The 24,586-nt window shown below is 37.5% G+C and overlaps 1 protein-coding gene across 3 annotated transcripts in view; it reads right to left on the bottom strand.

Moving 5' to 3' along the window:
- Positions 1-16,898: 16,898 nt before the first annotated feature.
- Positions 16,899-24,586, bottom strand: part of XIRP2 (xin actin binding repeat containing 2) — a 70,791-nt gene continuing 63,103 nt past the window's right edge. For 2 of the 3 annotated variants that reach the window (XM_067026234.1, XM_059053941.2), the window contains 2 exons: positions 23,540-23,673; positions 16,899-18,770 (listed from right to left, as the gene is read on the bottom strand). In XM_067026234.1, the coding sequence (XP_066882335.1) occupies positions 23,579-23,673 (95 nt within the window). In that variant the 3' untranslated portion in view covers positions 16,899-18,770; positions 23,540-23,578. The remainder of the gene's footprint in view (positions 18,771-23,539; positions 23,674-24,586) is intronic. The other variant, XM_067026235.1, reaches the window with a different exon arrangement.

Raw genomic sequence — 24,586 nt, 5'->3', positions numbered from 1 at the left:
AAGTGGTGATGGGCATATGCTTTCTTTTTGCAGCTTGCTTCTTGCTGGTTCAAGCTTGGAAACTCAATGGTTATTTTATACTCTGAAGAATCCAAGTTTTGTTGTTGTTTTTAAAGCCTGGACTTCCGATGTCTTTGGTAATACATCAAAGACTTAATAGGCTCCCATCCTACTTGTTTCCAGATAGTACTGTATGCTAATATTCACATATTCACAAGTTCCTTCTTAGACATAATTCTCAAGCCTAATTTATTTGTTTTTATCCTTGCTGTTCTGTCTCTTGCCCTTCAACTCAGTGAAAGCTTCTTTGAGATCAATTAACAGAAATGGGTGGGGTGGATACACTCTTAAACCAACTTAATGGACCAAGTTGTTCAATCTATTTCTAAATTGTCTTTCCTAATATGTGAGGACCAGAATCAAATTTGTCAAAACTTTAAGTCACCAACTTTTGGGTCTTTCACTATTCCTTTTCATTTCTACTAGTAAAACAATCAATTCTTGATTCACCTCATGTGTCTTTATTTTTAGTACTTTGCTAAGTTTAGCTATTAGCAAATGATACACACTGTTACAATTGCTTTTTCCAACTTCTCCTAGTTCTAAAGAAAGGTTCAGTGGATACTTGGTATTATTCACTTTATTGCCGACAACAATTTTTCCAAACAACAATTTTTCCAAACATTTTGCTTGCACGTGGCATTGTTCTGCATCTTCAAACTCATAATATTAATTTTCTTGTAGCCTACTGCCCAACTACTAAGCCAGTGCCACATATTTTAAGTTTTAGTTTTGCAGCATCCCACTTCTAATACCAATTTATGTGTTAGTAGATGTAGCACTAGTTGCTATGACAGATAAATCTAGAAATATTATTGGCTTAAATTAGTGGATGTTCATTTCTTGCTCAAATAAAGTCCAACTAGGGGTGGGTAGTACTGAATCCATTCAAGAATTCAGGCTGAGGGAAGCCCAGGGAAAGAAAGAGAGGAAGATTACACAGGTGATGTTTATGAGCAAGGACTGAAAGTGATATATACAGTCATGGCCAGACTAACTGTAAAGTAGGTTGAGAAACAGTCTGTCCAGAAAGAAAGAGAAATGGGTTTGTTGAACAGCTTACTAGTTCCTCACCTATTTACTTCAGTTCTTACTGATCTTTCCTTATACTAACTGTGACACCATAGGAAATTATTTTTCACTAGGAGCTATATTTAGGTCAATTCTTCCTCACCTATATCCAAATGAGAAGTATATATACAAACGTAAAACACACACTTGGTTCTTATTTCTGTATTGGTAGTTGAGAGAGCTTAGGCTTTCGAATCAGTCAGTCCTGCGTTCAGAATCCAGCTCCACCACAAATTAGCTGTGTGCCATTGGGTTACTGCACTTCCCAGAGAACCAGTTTTCTCATTTATAAAATAGGAATAATAATAGCTACTTTGTAGGGAAATTGGGAAGATTAAAGGATACAGTGGCAAAAGATAAGGTGTCCTTTCTCCTAGGCAGATTACATACTAATTTACTTGATTAAGTTTATGAGAATTGGAAGGGAGTTTGTGTACCCAATAGATAATGGAATAATAAATGCAAGCCTTTAATTCATAGTTTATTTTTGTCCTGATTATTATCAATCAAGTGTGATTCAAGGGACTCAAAAGACCCCTAACCTTGATCTTGCTTGTAAATTTTATCTTTTAAAGATAAAAATGATTCAGTGATTCTATGATTCAAATTCACTTCCAAGTTTTTTCTCTCTGAAGCCCTATTCTTAGATTTTTAAACCTTTTATATCACAAAAAACTAGGTTATACTCTTTAGTAGCACAACCAAAGGCATGTTGACATTCTGATTATCTTTAAGCATCCACCTTGGCAGTGCAACAGTGGTAGCAGCAAAACAGAAATTAAATTAAGAAGAAATAACAGAAAAATAGAATATAAAAGGAGTTGTGTTTCAGATAACACATTCATTTATTCATAAAACCAAAAACAATTTTTGTGCTAATTTTCCACTTAATGAACTTAGAAAACATTTCTTTCACACTCTTCTCTGTCTAAAGTGTTGTCTGCTTTTTGAAACTATAAGGGTATATTTATTAGCAAGGAATATGCTCAAAACATATTGTTAAGTGAAAACAGCAGGTCAAAAACAACAAGCTTGATCCATGAAAGAGAAAAATTGATGTTGGACTTCATTAAAATTAAAAACTCTGCTCTGTGAAAGACCCAGTAAAGAGAATGAAAAGATAAAGCCATACACTGGGAGAAAATATTTGTCAAACCCATATCTGATAAAAGACTTGTATGCAAGATATACAAAGAACTCTTAAACCTCAACAATAAAGTAATAACCCAATATTAAAATGGACAAAAGGTCTGAACAGATATCTCACCAAATAAGATATACAAATGGTAAATAAGCATATGGAAATATGCTCAAATCATTTGTCACTAAGGAATTGTAAATTAAAACAATAATGAGGGGGTTCCCTGGTGGCGCAGTGGTTGAGAGTCCGCCTGCCGATGCAGGGGACACGGGTTCGTGCCCCGGTCCGGGAAGATCCCACATGCCGCGGAGCGGCCGGGCCCGTGAGCCATGGCTGCTGAGCCTGCGCATCCGGAGCCTGCGAGTCCGGAGCCTGTGCTCCGCAACGGGAGAGGCCGCAACAGTGAGAGGCCCGCGTACCGCCAAACAAAAACCAAAAAACAATTAATGAGATGCCAATACATACATATTACAAATAGCTAAAATCCAAAAATCAACTGCTGGTGAAGATGTGGAGCAGGAGGAACTCTCACTCATTGCTGATGGGAATATAAAACGGCGCAACCACTTTGGAAGACAGTTTGGCAGTTTCTTACAAAGCTAAACATCGCTATGCTTTGTTAGATGCTATGGTAACCCCACACAAAATGTTTATGGCTACATACAAATGTTGACAGTAACTTTATTCATAATCACAAAAACTGAAAGCAACGGTGTCCTGCCATAGGTAAGTGGATAAACAAAATGTAGTAATCTTTACAATGGAATATTATTCAGAGGGGAAAAATAAAAGTAATGAACTATCAAGATACCCAAAGACAAATGCATAATGCTAGGTGAAAAAAGCCAGTCTGCAAAGGTTATATACTGTGTTATTCCATTTGTGTGACATTCTAGAAAAGACAAAACTATAGAGATAGTAGACAGATGAGTGGTTGCCAGGGGTTCAGGGTGGAGGGTGCTGAATAGGTGAGGCACAGGGGGAGTTTTTGGGTGGTGAAACTATTCTGTGTGATATTATAATGGTGGATACAAGACATGATGCATTTCTCAAAACTCATAGCGCTTTGTAGCAGAAAGAGTGAATATACCAAACTAGAAACCAAAAATCACTTCGGGGGTTGGTGGATCCCAGGAGGAAAGGTATATAAATATATACCTAGAAATAGCAATGATTATCTCTTGATTATGAAATTACATTGACTTTTTAAAGAAAGTTATTTTAATTATATCAAAATGGAAGGAATGGACACCATTATACAATTTCCAAATCTTGCGTGAGGCATTTCTTGGCTTACACAACTTCTACCACTCAAAATGCAGGCTTGTGGAGACTTCTCCAGTTCCCCATCGTCACGCAAGTATAACACGTTTTACACCTTCCTCACCTTCTCCAAGTGAGTTCCTGCAATCAGAGCCACTGCACACCACACTCATTTCTGTCCACATCTCCAAAAACTGTAAAACAGGAAATGGTCTTCCTCCTATATGTTGCTAACTCTTACCACCTGGGGCCATCGTCACCTATCTACCAAGTAAGTTCTTTCTAGGCTGCCAGTTTGCTTCTGCTGCATAGCAGCAAACAGCGGATGCCAAGGTCATCCATGCTTTCCTTGGCTCCTGAGCTGATGGATGTCTCCCTGCTCTGATCTGTCCTGACTGTCCAGCTGCTTTTGGCAGGGAGGTCCTCACTTCATCCGACATGTCCCCTTAACTCAGAGTATATAGGATTCACTTGATTTTTCTTCTATTTTACTCTTAGCGCTTAAAAATGATGGAGATTTTCAGGTTGAAACGTTACAATACACTCCCGCTATTACTGAGGGCTCTGTGGCTCCAGAATCACTCATCACATCTTTAAGACTAAAACCTTTTTTGGTGACCTGTCATTTTTTATGAGTGTATTTTTAGAAAACTATCAAGGGGAAAAAAAAATGTGTCTCATTGCTGCATCTACCTCCTCTTTCTTTTATCTGTTTTGTTTTTGAAAGAATTATTAATGCTACCATCAAGGTTTCCATCAATAAATTTTTTCAAAGGAGATATGAAGGAGCAGGTGTCATTTTTTGGAACATGCAAAGGGCAATCTAGATACTATTCTATTCTCTCCCTCTCCTTGGCAACCTCTCAAAACCTCTCATCCCTTTATTTCCAAACACTTCCTGGACAGATAATTCTAGTCCTATCGATGTCCTTAGGCAAGAAATCATGAACTGTCAACCCCATTATGGACTCTTTCTGGTCTTCATACTTGTTTTCTCTGGCCACTCTGTGTCTTCAAACAATTTAAAATGCTAGCCTTTACAGTTTGGGAGATTTAATATAAAAATTCAAATTTCTGGCTTATCCCTTTTGTAAAGGGGATTATCTCTCCACACTGTGTCCACATTCTCCAAAGCAACAATGGCCTAGTCCTGAGAAGAAGCCGCCCTTTCCAATGAGTGAAGGTGAGTTTTTAGCCCGTGGCCAACAAGCATTTCTCCCACTAAGAGCAGCATGATGGTTGCTAGCAAGCCTCACAAACCTAGTCTTACCTCCAACAAATAACTTAAAGAATTATTTAAAGTGTTATCATCATTCTCATGATCCTGCATTACAGAATCAATATAGTTCTTACTGCCTTATACTCCCTCCGTATGTTAATCGTAACGTGATGAGGCAAGTATATGGATCATATCAATAACATGACACCATCATTCACATGAGAAAACACCCTCATAACCCTCCACCTACACCTCTTCTACTTCTACACTTAACCCCCAAGTTATCTGGGGACCTGTATATTGCGAATACAGTTTAATAAAAACATTCAGTTGTGAATTTAACGATAGAAGCTCAACAAAACTTCTTCCTTACCGAAAAAGTAGGTAAGAACTGCTACTTCCTGCCTCCATACACAACAATGTGGCTTTTTCAAACTTTTAAGGATAGGAATAATCCTTTGGTCTTAGGAACCAAAAAACTGGTGCAACTCCAAATAAAAGTAACAAATCTACACTAATTACACTGTTCAGACTAATTTTGCCAATTCTAATAACCACCTTTGACATCTACAAAAGCAGCCTGTACGCATTTTGTGTAAAAAACGTGATCTCATATGCCTTTATGAGAAGCTTCATGCCCACAGTAACGTTCATCCGCTCAGGCCAAGAAATAATGAATGACTTCAAGTTGACCCCAGTTTGCCGCAGGCCCTACTGCTCCCCTTTGTCCCTGCCATGGGAGGTGAGTGATAGTGACTGTTCACGACTAAGCTTGCTTTCTGTACCCAACGTGCTTGTCATATTTAGAAGTCCTGCTTGGTTCCACGGGCATTTGTGCGTGCTACCCTTTACTGTGTGTCCTTAGACCTGGAAGAGAGAGACAAGCAGTGGATTAAGTCTGTACAGTTTCTGTGTCCTGTGCCACTAGACCACTTTGTGCTTTAGTCTTTTTTGTTTTTCCTTGCGGTACGCAGCCCTCTCACTGCTGTGGCCTCTCCCGTTGCGGAGCACAGGCTTCGGACGCACAGGCCCAGCTGCCATGGCTCACGGGCCCAGCCGCTCCGCGGCATGTGGGATCTTCCTGGACCGGTGCATGAACCCGTGTCCCCTGCACCGGCAGGCGGACTCTCAACTACTGCGCCACCAGGGAAGCCCTGTGCTTGAGTCTTAAATCCAAAATTTGAAAGGAGTAGAAATGTGTTCGACTTCTTCACTGTCATTCAAAATGATGAATGTATTTAGGAAAGATGATAATGATGGATCAACATCTAAATTGCCCTTTTGTTTGTTTCTTTCTGCTGTGAAATGTCTGGTAAATCCAGGAATTTTTCTTTATTTTTTTACTCTCAAGGAAAAGTTATAGAGCAGTGGAGAGAAAGATTTATAATTAGAAGACATGGTATTGTATTTTAAATCTGAAATTCACTAGCTGTGTACCTTGGGGCAAGCCACTAAACTCTTATGAACACATGCCTAAACTCATCAATAAAATGGATATAATATCTCCCCTATCTCTTTCACAGGACTATTTTAAGGCTCAAGTATGACTATGAGTATGAAATGCTTTAAAGAGCATGAAACTGTTAATATAAGGGATTGTTTTTAAATGGAAAATAGACTCTCATACGTTAATAACGGAATGAAATTCAGATATTTGCCTAATTTTTATATTCTTTTGACTATCTATGTTAGACAGAATAATGTCCCCCCAAAGATATACACATCTTCATCCTCAGATCCTTTGAATATATTATTTACATGGCTAAAGGGACTTTGCAAGTGAGATGAAGTTAAAGGTATTGCAATGGGGTGCTTATCCTGGATTGCTGCTATGCTGGCATACATGAGCCAAGAATTACAGGAGGGCTCCAGAAGCTGGAAAAGGATAGGAAACTGATTTTCCCCTAGAGCCACTGGAAGGAACACAATCCTGTTGATATCTTGATTTGGGGACTTCTGACCTCCAGAAAGAAAAGATTATAAGTTTGTGTTTCACTAAGTTTGTGGTTATTTGTTATAGCAGCAATAGGAAACTCACATATACTCGTAGCATATAGGTACAAATTTTAAAGAGTAATACTTAGTACAAAGGTACTGAAAAATAGATGCGGTTTGGTGTCTGAAAGTCTGGACTTCATTTTATCTCATTACAGCAGAGGTTCAGATATATGCATGTTTTTATTTTCTTCCTGGGCCCAAAGTTTCCTACATTTCCCAGGCTCCCTTAGGTAGGTGTGGCTATATCGAGATCTGGACAATGAAATGCAGGCAAGAATGATGTGCCCCATTTCCAGGCCTGGCCCATAGAAACCTCCCACTGGTGAGCTTCGTTCCCCTTTACCTCTCTGTCTGCCAATTCAGGACACTCCAGGGCCTCAGAGGAGCGTAGAGCCACAACGCGGGAAGACTGAGTTCCTGAAGGCCTTTTTGGAGCAGAGTTTCTTCCTCACCAACTCAAAGTGGCTTGTGATAGGAGCAAGGATTAAACTACTCTTATCTTAAACCACTGAGATTTCAGGGTTTGTCTGTTACACCTGGAGTTACTGTTGGTAACCAATATGTTCCTCTAACTGCCTTCTTGGCTTCTGGGGTTTCAATCCTAGAATCTGAACCTGTCTGTTTTCACTGATGGAACGAACCCCAGTTATACTGCTAAAACCTTTGCTTTTCCTTCATCTGTTCATTATTACTCACATTTAAATGAAAAGCATAGATAAAAACAAAAAACAAAAACATACTTACAAGCTGTTTCCCTGGATAATTTTCTCTTTTACTATTTCCCACATACCTCTACTTCTCAGATCTCCCAGATTAGGTTTAAGCATACTAATTTTTGGCCAGTGTTCCCATGGTCTCTCATAATTTATTGTGATCTGCTACTTTCTAGATGGGTGACCTTGGGAAAGTAGTTTAACTTCTTCAAGACTTAAGTTCTTTACATAGAGATAATAATACCTTATCTCAGAAGTATGTTATTAAAACTAAATGAACCTCAATCAGTTACCTCAATTATAAAAGCATGATACTTAAATATATGCCCTATATTTTAAGTATCAGATGGATATTAATAGATCTTTATTTTGAAAGATCTATTTACTTTGGCAAAATATAGGCATCCCCATAAGTTTCTTCCCTCCTTTCCTTCTTCCTGCTCCCCTTACTCTCTATTATCAGCTATATTTGGGGACAAAGATTTGAAGGTGCTTCTGCAACGTGCTACCATTCACTGTCCATGGGAACCTATGCCATTCATTGGTCCATTTATTCATTCGTTCGTCTATCAAGAATTAACTGAGCACTCATCGTGTGCTGGCATTAAGGGAGACAGAGGCAGGATGCCACAGCTAATGAAAAAGGATGGAAAAGACGGTGGTGTGGGAATAAGTGGCTGCCTACCCTGAGGGCAGGAGAGAGATGAAAAGGAAGACGGCGGGGAATGTCTTTAGAGGGATCTTGTAGAAGATTGCCATTTAAAGCAGAGGCAGCAGAAATCCAGGCTATGTCATTTATGCTCACAATTCTCTTCCTTCTGCCTTGGAATAAAAATATCAGAGGAAATTACTCTGTAAACGTGGCCATTATGTTCCACTTCTGCTGATATTGAAGTTCGTTCTTATTCCCCAAGGACACAAGTGAAGGTGGAAGGGAGGTAGTGGTCCGGGTAGGTTGGAGACGCCAAGCCTGGAATTGAACATTTTCTGTGGACAATCTCTTCGTGGGTAATTGAAAGTGGGCTCTTTGAAATGCTAGTGATTTAATAACTTTCTTATGAATTAAAAAATAGGCATGTGCTCTTCCTTTCTTCTTTATAATGTAGCCATTTACACATCTTCCAGCGTTGGAAGTATTTCTAGCTTAAATATTTCAGAACTTTGAAACTTAAAAGGTCTGGTATTTAGGGCGAATAGTTCTTGTGCTGTTTCACATAGCCAAGGCTGAACATTTCACGTCCTGACATTTCCAGGCACAGGGACAAATGCTGCCATGTTTTACAGCCACACAGAGAGTGAGGTAATTACTAGCAGCAGAGGCGTTGATGTCTTTCTCTAAGTTATTCACAGTCTTCAGGTCCCACATGTGCTGATTCCTACTTGATATCTCCTCTCTGCCACGTTCAATTGCTTTTGTTAATTTCATCGATTTAAAAAGAGCAGTTCTGCTTGCTGCTTGCCTTTAAGGTAGGCGGGAGGATTGATATATTTCCTTCACTTCCATTCCCTGAGGTTGATGACATTTTTCGATAAGTAATCTTATTTTTTTCTCTACTTTGCATTATAAATGTGTCTTTGGAATGTACAGGCATAAGTACCTGGTTGTAGTCAATAATATACGTGTGTGTATGTGTGTATACAAATGCACAAATGCACATAGAAACACACACAAAATGTGATGTGCATATACATTGTACATGTGTATATTCTTTGTAATATATAAATTTATATAGTTATAGGCACATTACTGGTGGATACTTGTGTTCATATGTATATATGTGATCATTTCATGTATATATTTTTACACACACAGTGAAGGGTTGAAAGGCCAGATGGAGGTGGAAAAGCCATAGTTAATGGACTTTTTAGTCAGTTAGGTCTAATTTCAGTCTATGCTCCTCACTTGTGAGGAGTAAATGAGATCAGAAACCACAGTGCTGTCCTTGTTGTGAGCTTGGAACACAGCAAAAGATGAATGCTACCTGCTACTAATTTATATTATTTTTGTATGGAAATGCATAGCTGTTTTCTCTAATAAACGGCAATTAGTTCCCTGCCTATCTGTAATTTCTGGTTAAATAATGGTTAATCCAGACCTTTTTTTTTCCTTTTCAATTCTTGTTAAAATCTTCCAAAACCAGTGGACTCCATAGGTTATCTAAGTTCATTAAAATCATCAACACACTAAATTTCTAAACATATTGAAATTATGTGTTTATGTAAAAACTAATAAATTGTTTTTTCAGCCAAATCATGTGTAGGACCTTGATTGAGCAATAGATGTTTCATTTGGTGCTAGAACATTAGTGTGTGTACATACACATGTATATGCACACATAGATGTACATGTACGCATAAGTGATACACACACACACACACACACACACACACATATATATATATACAATGATAAATGCAGGAGCAAAAAATAAAGCCAGAAAATGAAATTTAAATTCTTGGTAGCAAAATCACAACAAACCTTTCACACTGGTTGTGAAAGGACTGGTTGGATGGAGGAAAGGGTATGGGACTTCAAGTAATAACTCTTTTTCATGTCTTTGTGTCACAGTATTAAATGTGTGATCTTGGGCAACTCAAAATCTCTAAATCTTGTTTTCCTCAAATATAAACTAGGAATTCTAAGATCTCTTTCATTTCTAATTTGCTGGGTTATCTTGGAATAAATATGTAACCTCTCTGAGCCCCAGTTTCTTTATATGTCAGATGAAGTAAAGATTTACATACAGTATAGGGTTTTTGTGAAGACTGAGATAAATCATATTGACATGCTTTATAAATTACAAGAGAACCACATAAACTTCTATAGCTAGTAAAAATAACAGAGGTATTACCATATGAATTCTTATACTTTAAATAAGTTCCTTTAAAATTCCATCTTTAACATCATTTTATTTATATGTGGGTACACTTTTTGAAATGTGACCTCCAAATCAAAGACTTATCATCATTCCAGCCTTTAACTATCCAACCAAAATGTTCTATACAAGTTATTGTACAGAAAAAGGTAACTACTAATACAGGGGAAAATATATACTTTAAAGCTATTGTAATGTATATTAATACAGATTTCACATATATGTATGAATGTATTTGTATGAATGAATTTGCCTATCCTTAGGTACTGGATTAATTTTGTCAGTCTTTAAGAAAATAAACATGTTTTCCTGTAAAAATCTGTCTAGCACTATTTGTAATAATGAAGTCTACCCATTCAGCCATTGTTCTAGAAAAATGCCCAATGGTGCCATTGACATTTAGATAGGCAATCTGGGAGTACAACTGCAGTTCTGTTGGAAGTATTGCTTTTAAATATTATCAACATGGTCTGTGGTTGAAACTTTGTGTATAATGTAAAAATCATTCCAGAAGATATCCTTATCCATTTCCATATGTAATTCTAATACAGTGTGTACAGTGGCTCAAGTTTTAGATTTAAATAGTGATTGGCTCTTTCAATTTTTTCAAAATTTATTAGATGCCTACCATATGCCAAACTTTTTGCTGGGACTTGAGGAAATGTGGAGAGTAAAATCAGACCCAGTCTTGTCTTTATAAAGCTTTCAGTCAGTATGGGAGGGATGGGGTTGAGTGCTAATTGCACTCAACAAATAATTTATAAAAAACACATAAAACTACAAATGTGATTTGTACTAGGAAGGAAAGATAAGAGAGTTATTTAAGCAGTAAAAATCAATTGGATTTGTAAATGAGAGGGTGGATACTGTAGTTGTCATTACCAATTATTGTCTCTATGAAACTCTTAAATCTTCACTCATCAGAAATCATGTGTGGGATGGGTCCAAGTGCAGCGAGACACCTCCTCTTTTTTCCCCCAAAGAACCCTGTGCTCCTAAAGGACATGCTGGAAAGGTCACAAATCACACTGCGTGCAATGCTCAGAGCACAGCCTGTACCTACAAGCCTGTTCCCTCCATATCGGGGTACATGCAAACTTTTGTCGGAACTGCTTAGCTTTGGTGTGTCAATGGCTCTTGGGAACACCCTCAGCTTTCTGGTATTTCAGACTCCATGGGCAAGGGTCAGGGTCCTTCTACTGTAGCATGAAGTGAATTGACACTGCCCACATTGGCTATGGAGTGGATCCACCAGCCATGGGGGACCAATGCGTTGTAAGGGGCTGGATCTTGCACACACACTCTCTCCCCTCTTGCTGTAAGTAAACACTATACAACTAGAGGCTTGCAGTGCTCTCACTCTGACTCTGAATATAAGACTTGCTTCGGCCATTAGAATGAGGCAGAAGTAAATGGTGTGCCAGTGTTTCTCCTTCTTCTCTTTTACTTCTGCCATCACCATGAGAAGGGCACGCTCAGAATCACATGCTCAGGTCACAGGAGAAGGATGAATCACCTACTACAGAGCTGTCTCAGCTAAGCACAACCTAGAATACAGCTCCCAGAAGACTTGCTGATACTTGAGTGAGGCCAGCCAAGACAAGCAGAAGCACCCAGTTGAGTTGGGGAGAGGCAACTGCATCATCTTTGAGTAAGAGTTTAAGTGTTAACCTTTAATAGGGAGGAATGGGCCACTTCCATAGGCTCAGGTCATTCAGAGGAATCTGGGGATTCAACATTTTTGCTTGCAGCAGCCAACTTATCTCCATCCATGTTCTGGATCTCATTCTTTTCCAAACGAGTCCCTGACCTTGGCAAAAACTTTAACCTTCCATGGGGCTCAGATATTCTTACAACTAAACCACATTTAGCTTTTTATTGTTGATTAATACTTTCAGTGTTCTGTTAATTTTTCCCCCCAGAGTGACAGGGTTTAACAATGGCCACTCAGTTCCATTTTCATTGCAGTAATTGATATTTCTCCTACACGTCTGAAATATCTGATATATGGTACCAGCTAGGGATTTGCTTCAGTCAGTACAGCCATTCTAGTTCAACAATGCTGGGATTTTTAACAATTGCACTGCCATCTTGTGCCCAGTGTCAGGCAGCAAATATTTTCACTCCAAAATGTCATTCCAGTGTCTGCTTTCTTGGGCCACTCCTAGCACCAGCTGGTCCAGGTTGGGTTCTCAAAGACATTGATTCCGAGACAGAGATGAATGTTAGGGATGTTTTATCAGGGTGTGCTCTTGGTTCCAAGAGCAGGGAAGGGTTGGGGAAGAAGGCAGATTGGGCAGAAGCAGTTGAGTTTTGTTGTAGGCTCAGTAGAGACCTCAGCCAACCTTACAGGGAGATTGACACTGGAGTGACCCTTCAGATTTGTGCCGGGTTGTCCTTTCATTGAACATTACTGAATACAGTCCATGTTGAAGGGAGTGGCTCTCTTTTGCTAGACCAATCCTGGCAGGGGTCTGAAAGAGAAGAGGTTTCTGTGGGCAGTACTTCCAGCATCTGGGGCAGTAAATCCTTCATTTCTGCAGGGGGAATCTTGGCTGTGCATAGTAGAATCCATTACCACATAATTACATCGAAATAAATTATGATTATGGCAAAATGAAGACAGTTTAGCTTTCAAATCCCCAAATTTCCCACCCGTTTATTTACTACTACTTATTTTGAAGTCTTCCAGTTTAAGAGAACTCTTTGTGGTTATATGTTTTCCTGGGTTGTTTCCTTCTACATTCATAAGCATCACCTGTAATTAGTGTTTTTTTTTAAATGATTTTTATTCCAGTCTGAGAGCTTATATGGAAGGTACCATGATTTATTCTTAAAAAGAAAAATCACTGTGCTAACACATACCAAGGGTTCCATAATATTTGTGGAATAGCTGTTGACTAGGGCACCACAGTCTATATTTGTCAGGCTTTCCATCCATCAGTTTACTTTCTACAAAGAGGTACTATATTAAAAGATAATGATAATGATCCCATTGTAGACAATCTATGACTATTACTTTCCCTCTATCACTTCATTTGCATAAAAATACCTAAAGTTTTAAAATTTCTCATAATATTTTAGGGGGGAAATATCCATGGTAAATGAACCTTGTTAGGTAGCTTAAATTAGCCTTCCCAAAGGACTCCATCAAATCTGAGGTTAAATTACTTTTAGATTATATTTATCCAAAAATAGTTCTTGTCTTCTATTAGAGATAATTTCCATGGGACTGAGACTCCAAATACCTCAGTACCTCTCATATGTTCTCATGGTTCTTATTTTGAATCTGAGTATTACGTTCATGGCCTATTTCTGAACTCCATGTAAATTCAATTTTTCTAAAGTAAGATTTTATATTACTGTTAATACCTGCAGATTTTTAAACTTTTACATTAGATATGGAAATCACCCTTGGTTCTCAATAGCATTTCCAGAAAGGAGAAAATGTATTGCACTTTTCTTTCACTGCAACAACTGTGATTGTCTTTCTATAAGTTCATTTTCTTAGCAATGGGAAAACTTTTCTCCTCCTCAGTTGGATAGTAACTAGTAGTCAGTTACTAAAACATAGCAGAGAAAGTATTATTTTTCTATCTTCCAGTTCCTTAAAAAATTAATGTGCCTTTAGAAATTACTCTAGAGATGTTTATAGAGAATTGTTAGTCTGGGGGAAAATATGGCAGATGCACATGTTGGTTGCACATTAGGGACTGGGTAGTAGGTGTGCATTCTGCAGTATTATTGCACTGTGGGAAAACCATTGTCCTAAACCAAAGAATGTGTGGCCTAGAGTTCCAAATCTCTCACAAGGGTTGATTGGTGGAAGCTGAAAAAGATAATTCAGCACAGTTTTCTGGGTAACAGACATTTTTATAAGATTCATCGGAAGGTCAAGTTTTGAAAAAAGAATGCAAAACCCTTTACATGCTAAGCTCTGCCATCATACAGCCTCCTCTGGTAAAGCACTTGGTCTATCATGAGCCCATTTTGATTCCTTTGAAAGAGAATTATTTTCCTGGAAATTTTAATATTTATAGCATAAATCTATATATGACATAGTTCTGTGATATAAATCCCAAGTGAAAAATTATTGGGAAGTTGTTTCATAATATTAATAGATGTATTTTAAAAAGACTCAAGGTGAAAGGTGATTACTGCTGTTATGGACTGAATTGTGTCCCCCTAAAATTAATATGTTGAAGTCCTAACCCCCAGTATCTGGAAAAGTGACTACATTTGGAGGTTGGGTCTTTGAAGTGATAATTAATGTAAAATGAGGTCATTAAGGTAGGCCCTAATCCAATATGACTGGTGTCATTATAAGAGGAAGAAATCTGGACACAGACCCATACAAAAGAAAGACCATGACAGAAAGAAGATGACCATATGTAAGCCAAGAAGAGAGGCATCGGAAGAAACCAAATAAATTTCTGGTTGTTTAAGCTATTCAGTCTGTAGTACTTAGCTATGGCAGTCCCAGCAAACTGATACCCTGTCTGCAACAATAAGAAAATTTGCTGTATTTTGGATTTGTGCGTTTATCTGTACTTTAGTTCCTAAAGCTTGCTATTTATTTAGCCGAAAGATTTTGTCATAGAGTGAAACAATACTCATTACTAAATAAAACAATATTTGGACTTCTAAGTATATCTGAATTTTTTAAAAGTCTTACATGTCATCTAAGGAAAGTGATGAAGTCAATAATTAAGATATTTCTGATAAAGAGGATTTTAAAACAGTATGTTGTTGATTGAATGAAGGGTAAACAGAAGAACAATTCATATTTTTCTACTGTTTTCCCTGATATGTACCTTAGCTTATTTATTTATTTATTTATTTATTTTTTGCGGTATGCGGACCTCTCACTGCCGTGGCCTCTCCCATTGCGGAGCACAGGCTGCGGACGCGCAGGCTCAGCGGCCATGGCCATGGCTCACGGGCCCAGCCGCTCCGCGGCACGCGGGATCCTCCCGGACCAGGGCACGAACCCGCGTCCCCTGCATCGGCAGGCGGACTCTCAACCACTGCGCCACCAGGGAAGCCCCCTTAGCTTATTTTAATCCCAAGTTTTAGCATAACTGAACAGTGGACTGGGCTATCAAGATTAAGTGGGCAGAGTCCCAAGGTAGAATTTTTATAAAGAAAGGCACTTTTGTAAAAGCACAGCTGACATTAAGAAACTATATCTTAAGATACTATGTCATGATCATTCATAAATTATTTTTTCTCTATGGAAACATCTGTGTAATTTCAGCATATATGATTGTAGGTATAATGCTATGTCTTTAAGAATATATGAAAAGCAGTGCAAAAGAGCACTGATTCAATTTTAACAATAAGTTTGCTACTGTAGCCCCACAGCTTACTATTTTCTTGGCAGACTCTCACAGTATTCAATTAAATTGAGTAAAAATGCCCCACAAAAGGTATATGTTGAAGCCCTATCCCCCAATGTGACTGTATTTAGTGGTAGGGCCATTACAGAGGTAATTAAGGTTAAATGAGGTCCTCGGAGAGGGGCCCTAACCCAATAGGACTAGTGTCTTTACGGGAAGAGGAAGAGACATCAGCAGTGTACCTGCACAGAGGAGAGGCCATATGAGGACAGAGTGAGAGGGCAGCCGTCTGTAAGTCAAGGAGAGACACCTTAGGAGAAACCAATTCTGCTGACACCTTGGTCTTGAACATCCAACTTCTAGAACTGTGAGAGTAAATTTCTCTTGTTTAAGCCATCCACTATGTGGTACTTTGTATGGCAGCCCTGGTAAACTAATAATGTCTCAGGTATCTGTTGAGAACATACTAACAAGAGAGAATCGTTATAATTTCTAAAAAGAGCAAGTTTTCAACACTGCATTTTGGTTTGGACAGGCAATGGTTTGTGCTTATGTAGGAAAGTATGAGATAAGGCCTGTTTCACATACATACATTCTATATCACCAGGAAGCAGCTCATTTATATTCATGTTAGTTTTCTTCTTAGAATCATCAAATGTATTTGAAGAAAGGCAAATTCAGCAGAAAATTCGGAAGCCAAATCTTCTGTTTTCCTAACAGAAAAAATTAATATCCATTAATTAGGATAAGGAAAAAAACCTGACAAAATGTAGTGATATCACGTGTATGTTTATCAATTGCATATAGTAAGCAATTTAAAATGCAATTGGCATAATTTATTTAAGTAACTTCTAAAATCTTTCCAGTTCATTTGATTTCTGAGTATGGACTCCACATTAATTTGAAGAAAACGGATATTTTTCATTACATGTTTATAGACATGTTCCATGATAGTTTAATATAGGTAATTAATTAAAGAACCACTGTAGTCTTTGTATCTTTACAAAAAGAGCAAAAAAGAGAAAGAATATTTTATGCTTTCTAACAATACTGCGGCTTTGGTTTAGTATTTAGTTTTTCCAGGAGTGTGTGTGTGTGTGTGTGTGTGTGTGTGTGTGTGTGTGTATTAAATACTTGGCCCAAGACAAATACTTCCTAAATCATGGAAAACATATATACTTAGAATGATAATATATACGGAAAAAAGAAACACAAGTGTTTTCGTTTGCACCCCAGGTGATTTAATTTTATTTCAGCAGAAATTATAGAGGAAATTTAAGAACAGTGATAAATATCAGCAGTATAGAATGTCACCAGTGATGTTATCTGGCATGTTGAAAAACACAGCAATATACTTAAGTGCCGTTTGACAGGAAAACAGAGCCATGTTGTTTCATCTCTTCGTTCCATTCAGATTCAAACCAATTATGACAAACAACATGTAGTGTAATACAAGAAATATTCCATTGTGATAGACATGAGATTTCTGAACGTTTACAAGTTCAACAAAAGGTTACCAGAATCCCCAAAGTCCTATTTCAGGGCATTGATATTTCTCGGTGCCTGAGTGCAGACTGCAAGTGGCCAGAGATGTTTCACTCAGTGTCACTGTAGCACCTGTTCCTTTTAATTTGCTCTTCCACCGTGAGTTGTTCAAACTGGACCTCCACCGTGGGAAATGGAGGCTCAGGTGTAAATTCACTGCCTGAAGCATCAAAACTTGTGTTTCCATTAATATGTGCTGCTCCTATTGTTTCACCATGCCAATGTCTGATGTCCTTCTCCAATTCTCTTAAATACAAACATGGCATATTTTTAATTTGATCTACAGAATCTATTAAATTACTCTTAAAAATGTTCTCATTCTTCGTGGAAAAAGCAGCAATTTTCACAGTGTTAGAAAAGAAGAACTGTAGGTTTTTGTTATTTGAGTGGTTTCCTTTGATATTTAAGATATTTGTATCAGAAGAGGGCATTGACCTTTTCCCCTTTACTATGATCCTGTCATTGAGGCCTGACTTGGGGACAGACTTCATAGGACTGCCAGCAGTAGCTCTGTCAGTCCGTTTATCAAGAGCCATAGCCAGTACATTCCCCGAGTAAGTCTTTTCAGATTCAAATACACCAAGTAACTCTGAGATTCGAGAAGCATTTTCTAAGTTTTCAGTTTGATATTCATTTGCAGTGTAGTGCTCTTCACTTGACAGTGGCAATAGATTAGGAAATTCTAAAATAGATGTCTTCTGCCTGCAATTATTCAGATATGACGCTGCTACATAATTGTTATTATTATTCTTATTCAAATTCTCTTTACGATTTTCTGGCACCGCCTCATCATCAGTGTTAGTAACCTGTAAAACTTCTGTACCATCAGGTTCATTAGTTTTTTCATTTTTCTCCTTCTCAGCACTCTGCACAACCACATTACTGCTGTCATGAAGATCCAGGTCACTTTTCCTCTTATTCTTTGTATCTTTGGGCTCATTCCGCTTATCTTGCACATTCTTATTTCCTTCTTTCTTCTCATCTTTTCTTGCTTCATACATTTCCATTTCTTTGATTCCTGTAACATCCTCTTTCTGACACATGTGGATGGGCTGCAGGAAAGAAATGTTATCTTGTTCTTGTCCTTTATTTTCCACAGTTTTCATGTGTTCTATCAGCGACTCACTTTTAAATTCAGCGGATGTAGAGGTGGTCATTTCCGGTGGCCATTTAGGTTTACTCATTTTGAGCTCCTCCTCAAGGGGGAAGGTTTTCTTCGGCATCTCCCTGGAAGGGGGCCAAATGATTTTTAATTTTCCCCTCTCCCCACATTTTCTCAAGTCCTCCCTTTGCCTTTCACTGTCACCAGCATCTAAATGTTTATTAAGCTCTCCAAGCATGGGGGTATTTTCTGCACTGTTTTTACACATATTTGGTTCTTCATTGGGAGTAAAGTCAACTGAGCTGCTTTGATTTTTGCAATTCCATCGATCTTTATGCTGTTTGTGTCCAAAACCTTCATCATAATTTCCTTTAGATTTGAAAAGTTGTTTAAAGTGAGGTTTACAATATATTTGTCCATGAAGCGATGCATAATTTCCCAAACTGCCAAAAAGAAAAACAAATTTTAACATTCTCAATATACACTGCAAATTCATAAGGAATTAGGAATTGATTATTTCAAGAATGAGTCAGAGATTCAGCACAATTAACTTACTGGCAATAGGAATGTGCTTATTAACTGAACATTCCTGTTAGATAATAGTCACCACTAATGTCCTACATGATACTTGTCTCGGAGTATTTAGAATTTCATGCTGTATGTCAGGTATTGGTATAATAGGTATTATAGTGTAATGCATATGTAGTTATAGATGGTGTAAAATGATAGGACTAAGTCTTTGCTAACTCAGTGAATTGTGTGAGGGGTTTCAGTTTTCAATAAATCCTGAATAGCATACATGCAAAAATCAACTATTTGAGCTTCCTTGTTAACTGGATTTTGAATGAATTGGAAAGCTTGCCTATGCAATTTTTTTATCTTGTTTCTTTGGAGAGATTAACAAATAGAATGCCTGTTAAAATAAAAATCAAATTTAGTCAAAGGCAGCAGCATCATTTTTTGAATATTTCTGAACCTCCACATAAAAACAGAAAGCTAAACTTAAAACCCATGGATAAAATTACAACAAAACTAAGTGACAAGTTATCCTCACCAACCCCAAAATACAAGGAGGTAAGCACAAACCAACAACAGCTACAGGACTAGCATAATAGTTGCATCTGTAAGGGTGACAGTAGAGGGAGAAATGAAAGTGTCTAATGGACCTGACAATATGAGACCACAAAATAGGCAATCAGTATTTCCTGGAAAGTGTCACATGCCAATCAGAGAGCAGCAGCTGAAATTGGGAGGGGTTTTACCTGTTTCAATAGCCAGTGAGTGCGAAGGCCCTGTGGTAGGAAAGACTGAAGAGGCTAGAGAAATCAAACTCAAAACTGAACCACTGAGATCCCCTCTTAGAACAAGACTCTACCCTGAGAAAAACAATTATGGGAGTGGAAACAAAATTGAGTTGGATAATGATTACAGAAATGAAAAGAAGGTCCCAATTAACATGGGGGAGAGGATCCAAGGCAGGAAATCCAAGAAGTCAAGACATCATACTTTTTTGAACAGTATATGAAAACCAGAAGAGGCAGTTCTGTGAAGGTGGGAAAACCATCCTGAATTTTGCTTCCTTCCACAATTTGGATAAACTAATTCCATATAGAAATGAGCAACAGGAAAGTATCAAGGCCAAATAGTATATGAAGTTATTATAAGAAATGAAAGAATAAAGAGCATTATAATATCATTGCAGACAATGAAAACATGCTAGAAAAATGTGTTCTCAAAACATCAAAATTTTAACCTAATATTTCAAAATGAGCTAAAAGACATTAAGAAAATGATAAAAGACCTGAAAGAACAGCATGAATTGTAATTAGAAAAAGTCAGAAACAAGGTATCAGATATCAGGAAGAAAATAGAAGTAAAAGGAAAAAAATCAAATATGTCAGCAATTAAAACTAAATTAAAAGACATAAAAGAGCAAATCCATAGAAAGCATCTTAAGAAAAATAGGAAAATCAAAAGCTGAAAATTTATAATCATAAATGAAAAAAGAGATAAGGATTTGAGAGATAATAGGAGCTCCTAAAGAAGAAAATAATGAAACAAGTTAAATACTAAAAAGCTATAATTTAAGGAAACTTTCCCAATATAAAAAAGTATGAAACTACATATTGAAAGAGCACACTAAATAACTGACACTATTGATCCAGAATGACCAATACCAAGAAGTATTCTAATAAAATGACTAGGTTTAAGAAAAAATCCTTTGTGTATCTAAAAAGAAGAAAAGACCGTATTACTTATAAGGGCAAGAAAATTAGATTATTATCAGACCTTTCCAACACTTCATGCCAGAAAAAAAAGAAATAATGCATATAAGATACTCAATGAAAGAAAATGTAAGCCCCAAATTTTACTTTCAGCAAAACTTACCTTCCATTGTAATGATCACAAATTGTTATCAATATGTGAGAACTCAAGGAATAAAGTTTCGATGAGCCTTTTCAGAGGACTCTACTTGAAAATAAGCTTGAACAACCAGAATGACTATGGAATGTCAACATAAGGACAGTTGACAAGCATTAAATAAATTGCTATCTATAAACTGAGATGAAATGAGGGCAAAGAGGGAGATAATATGACATGCATTGGCTACATACTATGACACCAAAGACACAGTATGACAATTTAAAAGAATGGCGTGTGGGTGATCAGAGGGACAAATGCAGTTTTTTAATGCTTTGATAATCAAATCAGTGGTGCTGATAATTTTGTGATTCCAAAACTTGTTGTCCAAATGAATATGGGAGAGTCTAATTCTGTTATCTCCTTTTCCTTTGAGAACTGGAAGCCCTGAAGTGGAATAAAGGAGGTCCAGATGTAATCGAGAAGACGCTAAGCAAAAGGAATGCAACTTTGAATTCAATTTGGAAATATCACTATGAATTCATGATATATTTTTTCTTTATATATAAATATTTACTAGCTCTTAACACTGAAAAAGTTTAAAAATAGTGATCAACCCAGTAGAAAGAGCATCAAGATTGTAGTCTTGAAATATCATTTCTCACTAAAGGAAATCAAGGCTTGGAGAAATAACTGGTTCCAGTAAATGGAACAGTAAATGCACAAGAGGAACATGGGACATCTAATCCTATCAGATAATGAGGAAGCTATCACAGACTACTAAGGTCCTGTCAAAAGGACTCAGGAGACAACTTGAAGTGGCTTCCACTGGCCAGGGATAGAATAACTAGAGTGTCAGTAACGATGATAATTGCATCTGATTGAAACCAATCGAGTGTGTGTAACTCTGTGAGTTTATGAAGACATTAAAATATTTTAAAAGTGGTTATCTGTAGGTGGTAAGAAACCATTACATTAAACTGTTAAATAAATAACTGATACATTGACAAAACTGGTAAATAAAGGGAAAGAATTATGTACTTATTCTGTCTTTCCTTTATCAGTTGTACCCCTGTGTAACAAAATAGCAAATGAGAGGAAGCATCTTCCATGAAAGTATTCTCATAATGAAAAAGGAAGAACAAAATTAGAGTATCAGCATTTTGTAAACATCAGTTAATGGATATAGATATTAAGCTTCAATATCTGCTATGATCACAAAATGAGAAAAGTGGACTGCCTATGTTCTTTCAAAAGGAATCAAATCTTAGTTTAAACTAGAACCTAGATTCAGTTGACAGTTTGTTGAAAATACAAAGGATAAAGGAGCATGTGAACTGCACTGTGAGTGTGCAATCGGCAATTTCAGACTGTGGAAAACTCTACCAGTCAAATATCGTGGGTCCTTCACAAATAGATTGTAAGAAATAAAAGGAATGGATGGAAAGTCTATAGATTAAAAAGACATGAAAGACATATTAGAGTTTTAAAAAAGGACAAAACTAGAGTATAGATTCTAGGAAAGCACATTTGGATAAATAAAACTATAAAAATGCAAGGGAACAATTACTACAAAGGATACCATTTACTCACACGCAAGAGATAGGTTGTGTTTGGGTGGGGCCCAGGGAGGAAGGAGCTTCTGGAATGACTAGCAATGTCTATTTCTTGACCTTGATAGTGGTTACAATATGTTCACTTTATAATAATTTAGCAAGCCACATACTTGCTTTGTTTGTGTTTTTTTTGTATTTGTGGGTTTTTATATAATGATTTTTAAAAATAGCAGTCATTGAATAAATATTTTTGAGTCCTTATTGTATATCTGCATTTACTAGGTGTTGGCAAGACAAACATTAATACATTTCCTACAGCCAGTGACAACTACATTAGATTGTGTTAAGAACGGGGCAAGCACAGGGGATGCTGTGATCCACATAGGGGAGTTAAAGCAGGTTCCGTCAAAGACATAAAATCTCAGTTGAGATCTGAAGGACGAGTGGTTATTAGCTGGGTGGAGAGCTGGGAGAGAGGCATGGGAAAACTCCTCCAAGGAGCAGCAATAACATTTGGAACCAGCTAGATGTGAGAGAGAAAAAGAATGATTTTGAGGAACTGAAAGAAATTCATGAAATGTAACATGCAACAGGAGGAAGGTGTGTTGGGAGATGAGAAGGGACAAGATCTTGACGTGCCTTTTAATTCATATTTAGATGTTAATTTGGGGGAGAGAGGAAGCCATTATATGTTTGAAACTGAGAAGGGCTCTCAGATTTGCATTTTATTTATTTATTTATTTATTTATTATTTTTTTTTGCGGTATGCGGGCCTCTCACTGTTGTGGCCTCTCCCGTTGCGGAGCACAGGCTCCGGACGCACAGGCTCAGCGGCCATGGCTCACGGGCTTAGTTGCTCCGCGGCATGTGGGATCTTCCCGGACCGGGGCACGAACCCGTGTCTCCTGCATCGGCAGGCGGATTCTCAACCACTGCGCCACCAGGGAAGCCCAGATTTGCATTTTAGAAAGACCATTCCCCCTGTGCTATGGAGCATGCCATCGGGGCAGGTTGGTGGTGGTGAGAGTAACACTGGGTTCTTCTTATTTATGTGATCTCAATGCTGGGACAAAAGGGACCCTTCTGGATTTGATTAAGAAAGCAAAATGTCAAAAGGAAAAAGGTCACAGCCATCCTGAGCAACACATAACGGAACATGACCACATTCCTGTCTGGTGTTGTTTTAACTGATGGCAACAGGATGTGGAAAAGTTGACATCTTGCTATAGACATGATGTTATAAGTATACTGCAGACTCTTCAAATATTTGTGCCCCAGACCACGAAACATTTTACCTCAGTTTACTGTTGCAATGGTGGCAGCGGAAACAGGATTTATGAAAACTCTGCCTGTCTGCTACTAGGCACTCCATTGGATAAACCGTCTTTTGACAAAGTATACATATTTCCTTGTCTTGGAGTTGAAGTTTCTAAAAATAAAAATTTATAAAAGCTTATGTAATATCGTCTTCAGTCACATTGTAAAAACAAAACAAACAGCAACAGCATATTCACTGGCCATGCAGTTAGAGTCGAAAGCGCTAACACTACTGCTCTGGATGTTGCTCTTGGGGATGCAGGGCATCCCACCATCAGGTTTAAGGTCCTGGTACAATCAACCTTATTCTGGTCTCTATTATTTATACATTGTAAACGTGGATTTTATTATTTAAGGAAATATACATGAGTATAATGTGTTCATTAACTTTAATACATTAAAAAGAATATATAGGGAACTCAGCCATGAGGAGCCCTGAGAGCACTTATCATTCTAAATAACTCGGCTTTCCATATATATAAAGGTTTACACCTAACTTGGTCCAAAGTGTTTGTTTTTAAAGCATTCTGAAGAGATTTTTCCAAAATATATACATATCTTTTCAGCTGATACTGTATTTGTTTAGATATTTTCTTCATGACTTAGTGTTGACTCTCTAACACCAATTCTTAACTTTAAGACGAGCCTCCTAAATACACTGAAATGTTCAGGGCCATTTGTCCTCAATCTAAATGGCTTAAGATTTTATGGCTCTGGGGATTCTTATATCTGCCTGTTATGATTTTCCTACCTCTACCTACAGTCACGTGCTGCTGCTTACATGTGAATTCCAGGTCCTATGAATAATAGTAGTTACATTACTAACCAGTGTTTGTATAATGGTTCAAAACTGACACAGAACTTTCACCGGAGTATCGTTTTGATCTTCACAACAATCCTGTGAGAATAACTAAGCTTTCATAGTCGTTATATACAAGAGCATATATGCTCAATGTTCTTTATATTAAAAAAATACATACACTTTAATGCTTTGATGCTCAATTTGGGCTACTGAGAAATCCCCT

Source organism: Kogia breviceps, chromosome 2 (genome assembly GCF_026419965.1).
Source record: "Kogia breviceps isolate mKogBre1 chromosome 2, mKogBre1 haplotype 1, whole genome shotgun sequence".
In the NCBI taxonomy this organism is placed as follows: domain Eukaryota; kingdom Metazoa; phylum Chordata; class Mammalia; order Artiodactyla; family Physeteridae; genus Kogia; species Kogia breviceps.
This window is presented reverse-complemented; position numbering and strand designations above follow the sequence as displayed.